This window comes from Delphinapterus leucas, chromosome 8 (genome assembly GCF_059928025.1).
Source record: "Delphinapterus leucas isolate spDelLeu-1000000601 "Yukka" chromosome 8, BTC_Dleu_Yukka2, whole genome shotgun sequence".
Lineage (NCBI taxonomy): Eukaryota > Metazoa > Chordata > Mammalia > Artiodactyla > Monodontidae > Delphinapterus > Delphinapterus leucas.
Genome location: NC_143136.1, coordinates 29,431,797 through 29,446,052, shown reverse-complemented (window position 1 = coordinate 29,446,052; position 14,256 = coordinate 29,431,797). Strand labels below are relative to the sequence as shown.

The 14,256-nt window shown below is 37.3% G+C and overlaps 1 protein-coding gene across 1 annotated transcript in view; it reads left to right on the top strand.

The window, feature by feature from the left end:
• Window positions 1-14,256, top strand: part of CPO (carboxypeptidase O) — a 36,484-nt gene that overhangs the window by 12,662 nt on the left and 9,566 nt on the right. Inside the window, 5 exon segments of the mRNA XM_089915913.1 lie at window positions 2,537-2,546; window positions 7,053-7,139; window positions 9,267-9,368; window positions 12,120-12,227; window positions 13,258-13,368. Coding sequence (XP_089772039.1) covers window positions 2,537-2,546; window positions 7,053-7,139; window positions 9,267-9,368; window positions 12,120-12,227; window positions 13,258-13,368 — 418 coding nt within the window.

The following is a 14,256-nucleotide window of genomic DNA, read 5'->3' as shown; positions in this document are numbered from 1 at the left end:
GCTTGGTCTCACGGAACAGAGAAATCCACTCCAATTTTTGGCCCAGACTAACTGTGCGACCTCAGCCTGTCCCTTAGCTTCATAGACAGTCTGATTTCAGATCTATAAAGGGAGTCCAGGATCTATGTGATGCCTAAAGCTGTTTGGACATCGCCATCTCGCGTTTTCCATTAGTTTACTTGGTTTCATATAGATACTGCATTTATTTTCTCTTCTGAGATTCTTCATAGATCAATGGCAAAGACTTATGTAGGTCACAGGGCTTTGATTGAAAAAAAATTAACTTATTTAAAAATATCACAAGCCTTAAAACTTACACATCCTTTGGCCTAGTATCCCTGCTTCTGGAAATTTACACTGAGAAAACAAACTATGGAAAGAATTGTATGCACTGGAATATAGCTTTATGTACAAGATAAACAAGATATTAAATATTGTAATATTTGGAAACAACCTAAGTGCCCCATATTAAGTTATGCAAATGTCAATATGTGACATATATGACAATGAGATATTATTTATCCATTAGAATAATAATTATGAAAATTTTAATAGCATGGGGAAAGACATGTTTTATGCTGAAAGAAAGATGCAGAACACAAAATGTATCAAAATACTTTAAAAAATAAAAGAAAAAATATGTGCTAAAATGGACATTGCTCTCTTTGATAATTTTTTTTCCTTTCCCTCAACTATTCTTCATTTTACAAATATTCTACAAAGAAGATGCATAAAACTTTTGTTTAAAAAAATGATTGCCAAGCCCAGGTTAAATTATGGAAGTGATTTGGCTTAGTGGGACTCAGACAAGATGGCTTCCAGTGGACAGCTGCTCATGACTGCACTTGAGGGAAACATTTCAAATCTGCTAATTCTGCTCCTTATTGACTATTTTCATTTTCATTATTATTTACTGATATAAAATAATGTCCACTTTTATATGGCTCTTACCAACTCAAAACATAGATTAGCTGCAAGTTTTGATACTCTTTATTTACTATGTGTGACGTAATACTAGTCTAGAAAATCTAACAAGCATGACAAGCTTTGTAATCTCTCCCTTGATCATTTAGGGAGGTGGCCTGTTATATATATTGCATACTCCCAATAAAAGTGTAAATCTGTAGAATCATTTAGGATCTAGCACTATGAATCAAATGATTTGAAATTGTTCATCCTCTCTGACCTACTAGTCCCATTCCTGGAATGTAACTCAAGGAAATAATCAGAAATGAGCAAAAAATCATTAACTCCAGAATTATTTACTATAAGATAAAACCAAAAAGGGAAATGGCTTTAATATCCAGCATAGATGACAATATTTATGTGCATGATGCTATGAAATATATACTTACTGTCAAACATTATGCAGTCATTAAAAATAATGTTTATAAAGAGTTTTTATTGGTTTGAGAAAATGTCTCTGGTAGAATATATAATAAAAAAGGAGGGAATACAAAATTATATATAGGTATAATTTGCACTGTGTTTATGAAAAAAATATGTACAGATAACAGACTGAAAGGAAATATGCCAAAATATCAACAGTGGTTAACTCAGGGAGGTGGGATTGTAGAGGATTATTCCTTCCTTCTCTTTTTTATTTTTCTCCTCTCCATACTTCCTAAAATTTCCACTTATAAGCATATGTTAATTTTGTAAGAAGGAAAAAAAAAACTTTGAAAATACATTACTATCATGAAATATTCATGTAACTGTTTCCTAAGTATTTAAAATACAAAATTTTCCTCAATATTCATTAGGTCTTTTTGCCTCTTTTTACATTCCAGTCAAAATTTCATCAGGCAATCTTTGATGTACAGTATTTATTAATAATGTACCACCAAAGCATCATTTTCTCTGTTAAACATTTTATGAATTCCTATTAAAAAAGAATACACAAAGTACAATAATCTTTTCACTTGGTCGGTGAGATGAGACTGGTGGTAATTTGGGGGATTAGCCAGTTTTTTCCTTCTTTCTCTACATGTATTATGCATCACCCAAGTAATTGCCTAGAAACAGGGAACAGCCTTTTCTAGGTTTACGGTTTAAACATTGTTTGAACTAAGTATTTGGGGTTTTGAGGTTTAAGTATTGTGTTTAATTTCATGTTAAAATGATATCAGGGTTTTCACTCAAATCCCACACGGATCACTTTTTTTTTGCATATTATATGGACCCAGTCATTCAGTGCTGGACTTAGGAGGCATCATACTCACACATTTTGCAGACATTAGCTGGGGGAAAGCCAAATGTTGGTGCTTGATGGTGCCCAGTTACCTTTAATTTATTCCCCTCCATATTGTGAAATTGCCTGGGAATACCAGCCCAATTGAAACAAGAATCCACCAGCTGCCAGGACTGCTTTTTACTGTAGTCACTTTCCTACGGCACTGAGTAGATGACGGTGATAAAGACAGACTTGAACGTTTGCTGAACTATGTGAAGAAAGGAACCGCGTCGCTCTGAGCAGCCACCATCCCTGGTCCCAATGTCGCGTGAAAGCATCTCCAGTGATCTCATTTCCTGGCAGGACAGCCAGTGTGAGGAATGAGAAAGAAGGAAGGGCTGAGAAGACTCTTCTCATTTGCTTCATTTCCTCTCCTCTCTCCATTCTGAAAAAGCACTGAAACTATTTCCCGATGAATTTATAATGCTGATACTTATTTTGCTTTCTATGCAGTCCAAATCAGAGATAGGCAATTTATAAAAATAGGCTAATAAATATTTTATGCTTATTTTCTAGAGTATAGTAAAAGTATAATTTAGCTTCTGTAACAAAATCTTCAGAAAAAAAAAATCCCCAACACCCTGGGATAATAGTTTTTACCTTAAGGATTTTTGTTAGAATTATATGTAGGAATATATATATATATATATATATATATATCATATGATATATATAACTTAGAACAGTTCTGGCATGCATAATTGCTTATAAAATGTTGGTTGTTATTATTACTGGCTATACTTCAGTTTGGAATTCTCCCTCTCCTGTCCTCAGTACATTTAGCGCACCTTTAATTGGTAATCAGGCTCTAGCTTATCATACCTCACGTTTTATTATTTGATGGTGAAGTTATTTTGCTTTTCATGTGTTTATGTCTCACTTCCTTAAGTGGATTTTAAGCTCTGTATGAAAGAAATCTATGTTCTATTACTACTACTATTATCTATTATCACTTTTGCAAAGAGTACCAAGTGCCGATTGGGTTGTTGAATGAATTAAGATAACAATGCAAATGCTTTGACTGGTGCTTAGAATATAGTGCCCAATAATGGTTAACTAGTGTTATTATAATAGGTATATGTTTGCTGATTATTTGATAAGCACACGAAATGTACTCCTGAAAATTTATGTGTAAATTGAATTTTTTTGAATTTTAAACACACCAAGGGATGTATGTATTTTCCTTATAAAATGATAATATGTTTTGTAAATAATCAGCCTCAACATATTACACCTGTATATATTTTTATATTGAAATTTCTCATTCTGAAGCACTCTAGCTTACTTTTAAAAAATCAAATAAATGATAAATGTTAGAAACGAATCCCTGAAAAACATGGAAAAGCATATTGCTCCTCAACTATTACAATTTTAATGACATTTGTTTCTTGTAGTCTCCTTCTAAAATTCATTTCATTGTTTTAACTAACTATCTAGACAATCCTACATCATGAGCTTTTCGTGGACAAGCTAAACAAAGTAAAATTCATTTAACAATAAAACATTTACAGTTTTGAAGATAAAAAGCTTCTGCTAAAGTCAGATTATTATTATTAATATTAGTAACAATTAAAGTCATGGAATTTTGTAGAGAAATTGATTTCCATTAGAGTGGGTGATTATGATACATGGTGTTAATTGAACAGATTAAAAAATTAAAATGTAGTCAATCCAGTTACTGGAGTTATGTAGATGTGAATAGAACTTGAGTTTCTATTAATTCTATCAAAATATTTTGTAGCTTGGTATTGTTTGAAGATAACACTAGTTAGATGGCTAAATTATTCTCAATGTAATTTTTATTTTCAATGTTATTGCAGCAAAATAGGGCTTTTACTTAGCTTTGTTTTGAACTACTACTGTGTTTTAACATTTATTAAGGGTTAACTAGGTTCCAGAAATTTGCTTATTTTTAAACGTAGATTAACTTATTTAAACTTCATAAGAATCCTTTGGTAAGGTGTTATTATTCTCATTTTACAGGTTAAAAAATGAAGGTTTAGGGAAAGGGTAAATATAATACCAGAATGTTCAGAGAGAAAAATGTGGGAAAATAGATGAAAGTCATTGAAACATTAGCTTAGATCTCTAACATGTTTCCTTGTCACTATCCAAAAGTTTACACCTCAGCTTCTCCAAAATCTCACACCCTAGTGCTATTAACACGGAAATCACTTCAAATATATTTATTGGGTAAATGAATGATCAGTTGGTATGCTCTCATAATGAAAATATAACCCTACTTTTTGCTTAGGTAAAGTCTTTTATCAAGGGAATTAGAACATTTATCAAACATTTGTGTGACTTAGAGAGAGGACTAGTTGTATGACTTACTAGCTCTGTGATTGTTTGCAAGTTACTTAATTTCCCTTGGCTTCAGTTTCCTTATTTGTAAAACATGGACGATAACATTTCACAGGGCTGTAATGCAAATAAATCATATAATGTGCATGATTGTGCTGGCACAATATCTGGCATAAAGGCGAGGCATTGAATAGCTTTATTAAATGGTTTGTCAAAATATAGACCATAAATAGTAATCTAAATAGGTCTATATGTATTATAGAAATTGAATCAATAATTAATAACCCTACAAAACAGAAAGCACCAAGCCCAGAGGGTTTCTGGTGAATTCTATGAAACATTTAAGGAAAAAGTTATACTGATTCTCTACAATTTCTTCCAAAAGATAGAAGCAGAAGGAATACTTTTTAATTCATTCATTGAGGCCAACATTACCCAAATACCAAAACCAGGCAAAGACAATACGAGGAATAAAAGATTATAGACGAATATCTCTCATGAACATATATGTAAAAATCCACAACAAAATATTAGCAAATTGAATCAAAAAAAGTATAAAAAAATTATACACCATGTCCACTGACGGAGGTTTATCCCAGATATATATGCAAGACTAGTTTAACATTTGATAATCAATTAACATAATCCATTACATCAATAGGCTAAAAATAAAAAATCACATGATCATATCAATAAATGCAGACAAAAACATTTGACAAAACCCAATAAATGATCCTGGAACAACTGGACATACACACACACACAAAGTGAATCTAGACACAGACCTACATTCTTCACAAAAAATTAAGTCAAAATGGATTTTAGAACTAAATGTAAAATGAGGATAACTTAGGAGAAAACCTAGATAACCTTGGGAATAGTGATGACTTTTTAAATACATCACCAAAGGCATGATCGATGAAGTAAATAACAGATAACCTATACTTTATTAAAATTAAAAACTTTCTTCCTTCAAAAGCCAATGTCGGGAGAAGGAGAAGTTGAGCTACAAAGTGAAAGAAAATATTTGCTAAAGATACATCTGATAAAGGACAGTTATCCAAAACATACAAAGAACTCTTAAAACTCAGCAATAAGAAAAGAGGCAACCTGATTTAAAAAATGGACAAAGGACATGAACAGACACCTCACCAGAGAAGATATGCAAATGGAAAGTAAGCATAGGGAACATTGCTGGAGGAAATGCAAAATGGCACAGTCACTTGGGAAGACAGTTTAGTAGTTTCTTACAAAATTAAACATACTCTTGCCATATGATCTAGCAGTCATGCTCCTTGGTATGACCCAAATGAATTGAAAACTTATGTCCACAAAACGCTGCACACAGGTGTTTATAGCAGCTTTATTCATAATTGCCAAAACTTGGAAGCAGCCAAAATGTCCTTCAGTAGATGAATGGATAAATAAACTGTGGTAATCCAGGCAATGGAATATTATACAGCACTAAAAGAAATGAACTATCAAGTCATTAAAAAGACATGGAGGAAAGTTAAATGCATATTACTAAGTGAAGGAAGCCAATCTGAAAAGGCTGCATACTGTATGATTCCAACTATATAACATTCTGTAAAAGGCAAAACGAATTAAAAGATCAGTGATTGCCAGACCACAGAAGATTTTTAGGGCAGTGAAACTCTTCTGTATGATACTATAATGGTGGATACATGTTACTATATATTTGTTCAAATCCATAGAAAGTATAACACCAACAGTGAACCCTCATGTAAACTATGGACTTTGGGAAATAATGATGTGTCAATGTAGGTTCGTTTATTATAAAAAATGTACCACTCTGGTGTGGGATGTTGATATTGGGGGAGGTTGTGTGCATGGGGGTGGGTGGGGGGTGGACAGCAGGTATATGGGAACTGTCAGTATTTTTCATCCAATTTTGCTGTGAACCTAAAACTTCTCTAAAAAAATAAAGTTTATTTATAAAAAATAAACTGTTGCATAAAGATTCTTACAGTTATTTACAGTATTGTGGTTAATATTTCAGGCTTTTCAGTCAGGCTGTCAGGGTTTAAATTCTAATAATACTTTCCCTGTGACTCAATTTCCTCATCTCTGAAATGGGGATAATAAGAATATCTTCTCTTAAAGTTTTTGAGAGAAGTAAATGAGATTTAAATTGCTTAACCCAGTGAGTATCTCGCAGTAAGTTTCAGTTCAATAAATCTTAGCTATTCTTTCTTATACAAATTTAAAAATGTGTTTATCTACAACATCTTGCTGAATTATCCAAGGCTCCCTGCAAAGTGGGAATGGCTGTCCTCAAACTGCAGATGACGAAACTGCAGTTCAGAGGGACTCCATGGTACCCAAGGTCTCACAATTAGTAAGTTGCAGAGGCAAGACTCCAACAATGACTTTTGTCCTCAAAATGCTGTGCACATTGCTTCCTACTACCTTTTTCATCAACCTTCCAACCCTCATGTTATCCTGGTTTCTTCATTGCTTTTTGTCTGTATTTCTTCCCTTTGCAGATCTGTAGCACAACAAAGAAGCTGTGGATAAGGCAGTGAGCCCATGGAGGATTCTGGAGACATATTCCTATAACAGATACCACCCCATGGGGGAGGTGAGTATGGACACGTTGGTGGGAGCGTTGGTGGTGGTCACAACCTACTTTAGGTTGGGCGAGGGATAGTTCACTGTTAATATCCATAGACTAGAGAGCCTCAGAATGGGAGGTTGAGGTTTGCCTGTGCACTGAGGTCAAGGGATTCCCAAACATCATCCCCTGACCATCACCATTAAAGATACAGATCCTAGTGATATGAAATAAAAAGGCAAAACAACAAAAAGAAAAAAGAAGAAAAGAACACCCCAACCAGTTTTGTTAGTGTAAACATGGATCAAAATTAAACGTTACTCTTGTTAATCAAGTCTTTAGCTAGTTTAAGCTGGGCAGGGCCAATGCGTATATGAATGTGGGACATGGGTGGTGAAGCCTTCTGATTGAATCCTATCTAGCCAAAAGTGTGGTATTTTCAGTAGGATGCAGGGAGCACAGGCAACAGCTCTCAAATGGGGAAAACTTTTTTTTCAAGGAAATATTTGTATTGCTACTAAGATAAGTTTAGTGGTTTCTAAAACTGGATACAGTAAAAAGTATATAAGTATATATGTAGTGGGTGTGTATGTTGTGATGTTATGTAAAACTTCTTTTGAAGTATAAATTTCTAAAAATAGAATTACTGGGTTAAATGATATGCACATTAAAATTTTTGACATAAATGCACAAGTTGCCCTCCAACCAGGCTTTGCCATTTATTTCCTCAGTATTGGGGAATATATTAATATTTTCCAGAATTTTTTTCAAAAAGTACAAGAAAGAATTTACATTTTCAGGACTTCCCTGGCGGTCTAGCGGTTAAGACTTCTCCTTCCAATGCAGGGTGTCTGGGTCTGATCCCTGGGCAGGGAGCTAAGATCCCACATGCCTCTGGGCCAAAAAATGAAAAAAACATAAAACAGAAGCAATATTGTAACAAAATTCAATACTTAAGAAAAAAAAAGAATTTACATTTTCTTCTGTAACAATCACCCCAATGTACTGAAGTTTCTTAGATTTTTTTTTTTTTAAACAAGATCCAGTAAGACCCATGAGAAGTGTATGTGCTGGTATCAGAGATGAGTCACACCTGGCTTGGCCACTTGCTCTGTGACCTTGACCAAGACAGTGAACCTCTTTGTTCCTCAGTTTCCTTATACATGAAAAAGGAATAGCAGTACCTATCCTGCAGTTTTGTTTGAGAGCAAATGAAATAAACTACACTTCTACTGATTAAGCAATAAATAAATGATAGCTGCTGCTGTGATACGCTGCTCTTTGTATGTCGCCCAAGACTCAAGTCACCTGCATCTGATCCAGTCCCATCACAGAAGAATACACAATACCCATGTGATGAGTTGTTAGTCTCTTCCCCCACTTAAGTATTATTACTGTTATAATAATGTATTTTATCTGTAGATATTCCATGCTAAGATGAATGTCAATTGAGACACAGAAATTTTCAAATAGAATAGTTGTCATGCCAAATTAATTATTATTATTTACCATAACTCTTGTCATTCAGGTATTTCCAGTATACAGAAATTGAGAGTGGGAGGTATCATGTCACATGCCAATGACATCTTAATATGTCTTATGTTTGTGAATTCCTTATTTCATTCTCCCTTAAAGAACCCCAAGTTATTAACTTGGTCTTGATTGAGAAATTTCGCTGTCATGTTCTGTGAAGGGCATACACAGGTTCTTCTCTAATTTTGGATCCATGGACATTAGCAAAAGATATTTTGGGGATTCATAAAGACTAAACAAGATCCCACAAAATAAGCTGGACCTGAAATTTCTGGCATGATTGAGTGCCACTGCAAAGTCAGGAAGTCTCATGGCCATTTGAAGGCTGTGTGATTGTACAATGTTTCAGAAGTGTTATACTGGATTGTTGAAATTGCTAATTCTCAATCATTTATTTGTAAAGTTCAACAGGGTGTCCTAAGCTTGGGTGGCAGAGTAGATCTTTAAAGAATATGGGAGGAGGGGAGGTCATAATTCATTAGTTTAGTCTTCTAGTTTGTGTGCTAATAAAGAGCGAAGAGTTCAGAGTTCAGTATCTTGATGAAAGAAGCAATTATCTTAATTTAGAGGCAAGCAAAGGATCTTCTTATTGATAACCTCAGTCCTCCATGGCTGTTTCAGATCTATCAGTGGATGAGTGAGATAAGGGAGAAGTACACGGAAGTGGTGACATAGCATTTCCTAGGAATGACCTATGAGAGCCGGCCCATGTATTATTTGAAGGTGAGTGAGAAGGCTGAGAATTAGAGTCCCACTCAAGGATATTTATTTACTATCCAGGGGCTCTAGTCAGAAGTATAGACAAGGTTAAAAGAGGCAAGACAGAGAGACTTGGCTTTTCCAAAGTCTTGATTTTAAAATTCAAAACTTGGTGGGGAGGGATAAATTGGGAGATTGGGATTGACATATACACACTACTATATATAAAATAGATAGCTAATAAGGACCTACTGTATAGCACAGGGAACTCTACTCAGTGCTCTGTAATGACCTATATGGGAAAAGAATCTAAAAAAGAGTCCAAATACATATATCCATATGTATTTATATAACAGATTCACTTTGCTGTGCACCTGAAACTAACACAACATTGTAAATCAATTGTACTCCAATAAACATTTTTTAAAAATTAAATACTTGTAAATGCTTACATCTTAATCATGAGGGTGGAATCATGTTCTGGAGTAAAGAGAATTTGGAATGGTTGGGTGAGACCACAGGGGTAGGACTTAAAAATAAAGTCCCAGAAGTAAGAACTTATCCCTTAGTTTTCTTCACGCTTGGCCTCCCTCGTCCCCGCTAAGACTGAGGAACTTAGAATCGTGGAGAGTGGCTGGAAAGGACCTTAGACGTTCTGGCTGAGAGGTTTCCAGCTTGTGCTCTGTGAAGACCTGTGTGCCTCCGGTGCTCCCACAGCGGAAGGGGGACGGGGTGGGGGGCTGCATAAGGGAGAAATCCCCAGTTCACTTCTCATATGTATTTTGAGTTTTTACAAAATTTTCTTTTTTAACACATTTTTTTTTCCCCATAAAAATGTTTGAACATCATGGACAACCTTTATTTTTGGTTCCTTCATTTTATAAGGAAACAAAGACCCAGAGAAGTGAAGTGACTTGTACGAGGTCACACAGCCAGACCGTAGCATAGCCAAAGGGATAACCCAATCTCCAGGCTTTCTGCCCTTTTAACATGTGATACGATGAAAAGTGTTTGAGACTGAATAACCACTTTTCCACAGGGCCAGGCCTTCTTGGCTCTCAGTTTTAGAACAGTGATTTTTCAATCCTGGCTGCTTAATACTGACGCCTGGGCCCCATCCACAGAGATTCTGAGCTAATTGCTCCAGGATGGGGCCCAGACACCTTTTGAAAGCTCCCTAGGTGATCCTACTGTGTAGGCAGAGTTGACAACAACTGCACCTAACCAGTGGTTTTCAAAGGGTGGTCCCTCGACCAGCAGCATCAACATCTCCTGGGAACTTGTTAGAAATGCACATTCTTGGGGGGTCTAACTACAGATCTACTGAATCAGCAACTCTGCGGGTGGGCCCAGCAATCTGTGTTTTAACAAGCCCTCCTCCAGGTCATTCTGATGCACACTCATGTTACAGAGAAACAGTGCATTTCTAACAAGTTCCCAGGTGGTGCTGATATCGCTGGTCCAGGACTACTCTTTAAGAACCACTGCCAAAGTAGTTTGGCATTAAGAACTAGCATTACTTTATTCACTGTAGACACGTTAATTTACAAAGCACATCCCCAAATTCAAGAATTACTAACAACTACAAAAAAATCTTGTGGCTCTGAAGTAGAATTTACCCAGGAGCCGAGTGAGCAATTGGTTGATATATTAAGTGTGGGCCACCTACCAGCCTGATTTTTCCATAGGCCGTCAAACTCTGAGCTGAGTCAGCCAAAAAGACCTCTAAACATCCTTTGCCTAGGACGTATTTTAAAGAATAGAATTGACACATAACGAGGAGGCAATAAAGATAAACATATGGTCATCTACATAGACTCATAAATAAAAGGGGTGATTACAAGAGAGAATTAAGGTAAAGGGTAGATTAGGAATTATGCCAGGAGCTTTGAAAATGGGTGAGGCTAAAAGGGAAAACTTCCTTGAATATGATGAATCCAGCCCATATTTATTTCAATTCGTAAGTTTCTCACAGATATAGAGGGAGAGCCTTCATCAGCCCAGCTCCCAAGAGCTTCCAGTGAATAGCATGGGTCCAGGCCATTTACAAACCAAAACAAGATGTGACTGTGACAAACATGGGCGTGTTCACAGCTTCTTCTCCACCAAAGAGAATCCGTAATTGCCAGGTTAATTCCTACCTATCCCACCTCTGAAAGAGGAGGGAATTTTTCTTTCTTGAGTGAGTACAAGAACAACAAATGGGGAGAGGAGAAAGAAGATTGGGTCAGCTGGGACTGCAGGAGTCTCTAAGGAAAGAGGAATGTAATGAATGTAATAAGTATCGCAGGAGATTATGCATTTGGATCCTTTCACAGTTTCAGGAAGCTTAAATGTAGACTGGGGTTCAGTTTTACTACCTTTGAGTCATGCACATTACCACTTGTGCACTTTACCACTCTGAGTCAGTCCTATGTGGTAAGGTTTTATAAGGTTTATGGAGATTTAGCCTCTCAGTTTGTGGTTTATGCGTTTATTTAAAGTTAGGGAATAATTTAGGATATGGGGAAGACCAGGCTTTGCATGGGGTACACGGAGGTGTCAGCTTGTGGTCCTAAGAACAATAGCCAAGGTAACCGCAGGAGGCGGTTGGCGGCAGGGCCAACAGAAGGGTCATATTGGTGGGTGTCTCTGCCAGCATCCTTGCCTCATCCTTGAAACCACAGAGTGGAAGGAGACAGGTACCTCTAGGGGAATAAAACAACCTGATAACTTTGCTCGGTGGCCCCAATCACAAGCCATTGTTTGATAATGAAATATGAATGTCTCCTCCAGATCCGCCAACCATCCAATAACCCCAAGAAGATTATCTGGATGGACTGTGGAATTCATTCCAGGGAATGGAGTGCCCCTGCTTTTTGCCAGTGGTCTGTGAAAGAATGTGTCTTTCACTTTCTCATAATGGTTAACCACCCCACAAAATACCTGTCATGTCTCGGCTTTGGAAAGCAGGTTTCTTTCACATCTTGGCAAGGCAGCTCTCCACTGAGCTGCTCCTTCACCCCAAGGGAAATGGAATTCATAAGTAGCTTCACTGAAAACTGAGTTAATTGTTCTGTTCTCTTTCTAACGCACCCAAAATTATCTTTATTGGAAGGTAAACAAATCTAAATGGAGAAGAAAATACATCTTGGAAGCCAGAGATGAGTTTGAATCCTGGAGCTCTTTCTAATAGTCTTGTGCAAAATTTCTATCACTAGGACCCCTAGTTTTTTACCTGCAAAAGGTGTATGAAATGACTACTTCAACGTAATCATGAAGAACACACTATTGTGTGGATTAAGAGATTAACACATGGAAACTACCTGGCACCGTGAATTCTTGCGTATTACCTATATCCCTCCTTTGAGGGAATAAGAAAACTTTAAAATTAATATAAGATACTTTTTGTGTCAGTCTTTTCAGAAACCCAAAATTCAACCCACAAATTATAGCTCTCAAAGTGTGGTTCCTAGACCCATAGCATCAGCATAACTGGGAACTTGGAAGAAATGCAAATTCTGGGTTTCCACATCACCACCTCATACCTACTGCATTGGGGCTGGGGGTGGAGATGGAGGGTGGGCAGGCTGTAATTTTAAAATTCCTCCAGCAAGAAAAGCCAATGCAATGAGAAGCCCACGCCCACAAGGAAGAGTAGCCCCCGCTTGCCGCAACTAGAGAAAACCTCAGCGCAGCAACGAAGACCCAACACAGCCAAAAATTAAAAAAAAAAAAAGTCCTCCAGGTGATTCTGATGCATGGTGAAGTTTCAGAAAGACCACCATAACGAACGGGACAGTTGAGGCAGGATTGGATGGCAAAGGTTGGATGTTCAGTCACCACTTATGATTAAGTTGAAATTGTTAGAAAATTAAGAGAGAAAAGACCTCTTCCCAGGATCATTCCAAATGTTTCTCTATTAAATATCCAGATTCTACAGAACTATAAAGACAACTCAAGGATAAGAAGTCTCCTTAAAAACCTGGACTTCTATGTGCTTCCGGTTCTTAACATAGATGGTTACATCTATACTTGGACAACGGTGAGTACATCGAGTTTGGTCCTGGGATGGGTTCATGAACTAGATCTTGTCTCGGGTTCATTTTTCTGACCTCAGTCACTGCAGTGACTGCAGCTATAAAAATGTTTTGTAGGGCTTCCCTAGTGGCGCAGTGGTTGAGAGTCCGCCTGCCGATGCAGAGGACACGTGTTTGTGCCCGGGTCCGGGAGCCGCGGAGCGCCTGGGCCTGTGAGCCATGGCCGCTGAGCCTGCGCGTCCGGAGCCTGTGCTCCGCAACGGGAGAGGCCACAGCAGTGAGAGGCCCGCGTACCGCAAAAAAAAAAAAAAAAGTGTTGTAGTCGTGTAAAGGAATAAACCTCATTTGGGATAAAAATCAACATTTTTAAGTCAATAACCTAAGACAAGTTTAGGACTGAGGAGGCTGAAGGCCTTTTTTGCAGTCCAGAGCACGTTGTTTGTCTGGTTGTTTTTGACATATTCCCAGTTTTTCAGTCAGACTCAATGTTTCTCCAACACCACCTCCTTAAAATTTGTGGATTGCCTGCCACATGGTTAGGATTATGCTGGTATAAAATTCCTATACTACCCTGTATCCTTATATCAGTTCTAGAAGCATGAAGGGCACAAATGATCTATAAATACTAACCCAACCTTCATTTTTCATGGTGGTCATGCATACGGAGGAGTTGAGGAGGGGAAACATCTCATAAAGATTTTTATTTAGTGACAACTTCCTCTTTAAAAATGTTTCTAGGGGCTTCCCTGGTGGCGCAGTGGTTGAGGGTCCGCCTGCCGATGCAGGGGACACGGGTTCGTGCCCCGGTCCGGGAAGATCCCACATGCCGCGGAGCGGCTGGGCCCGTGAGCCATGGCCGCTGAGCCTGCGCGTCCGGATCCTGTGCTCCGCAA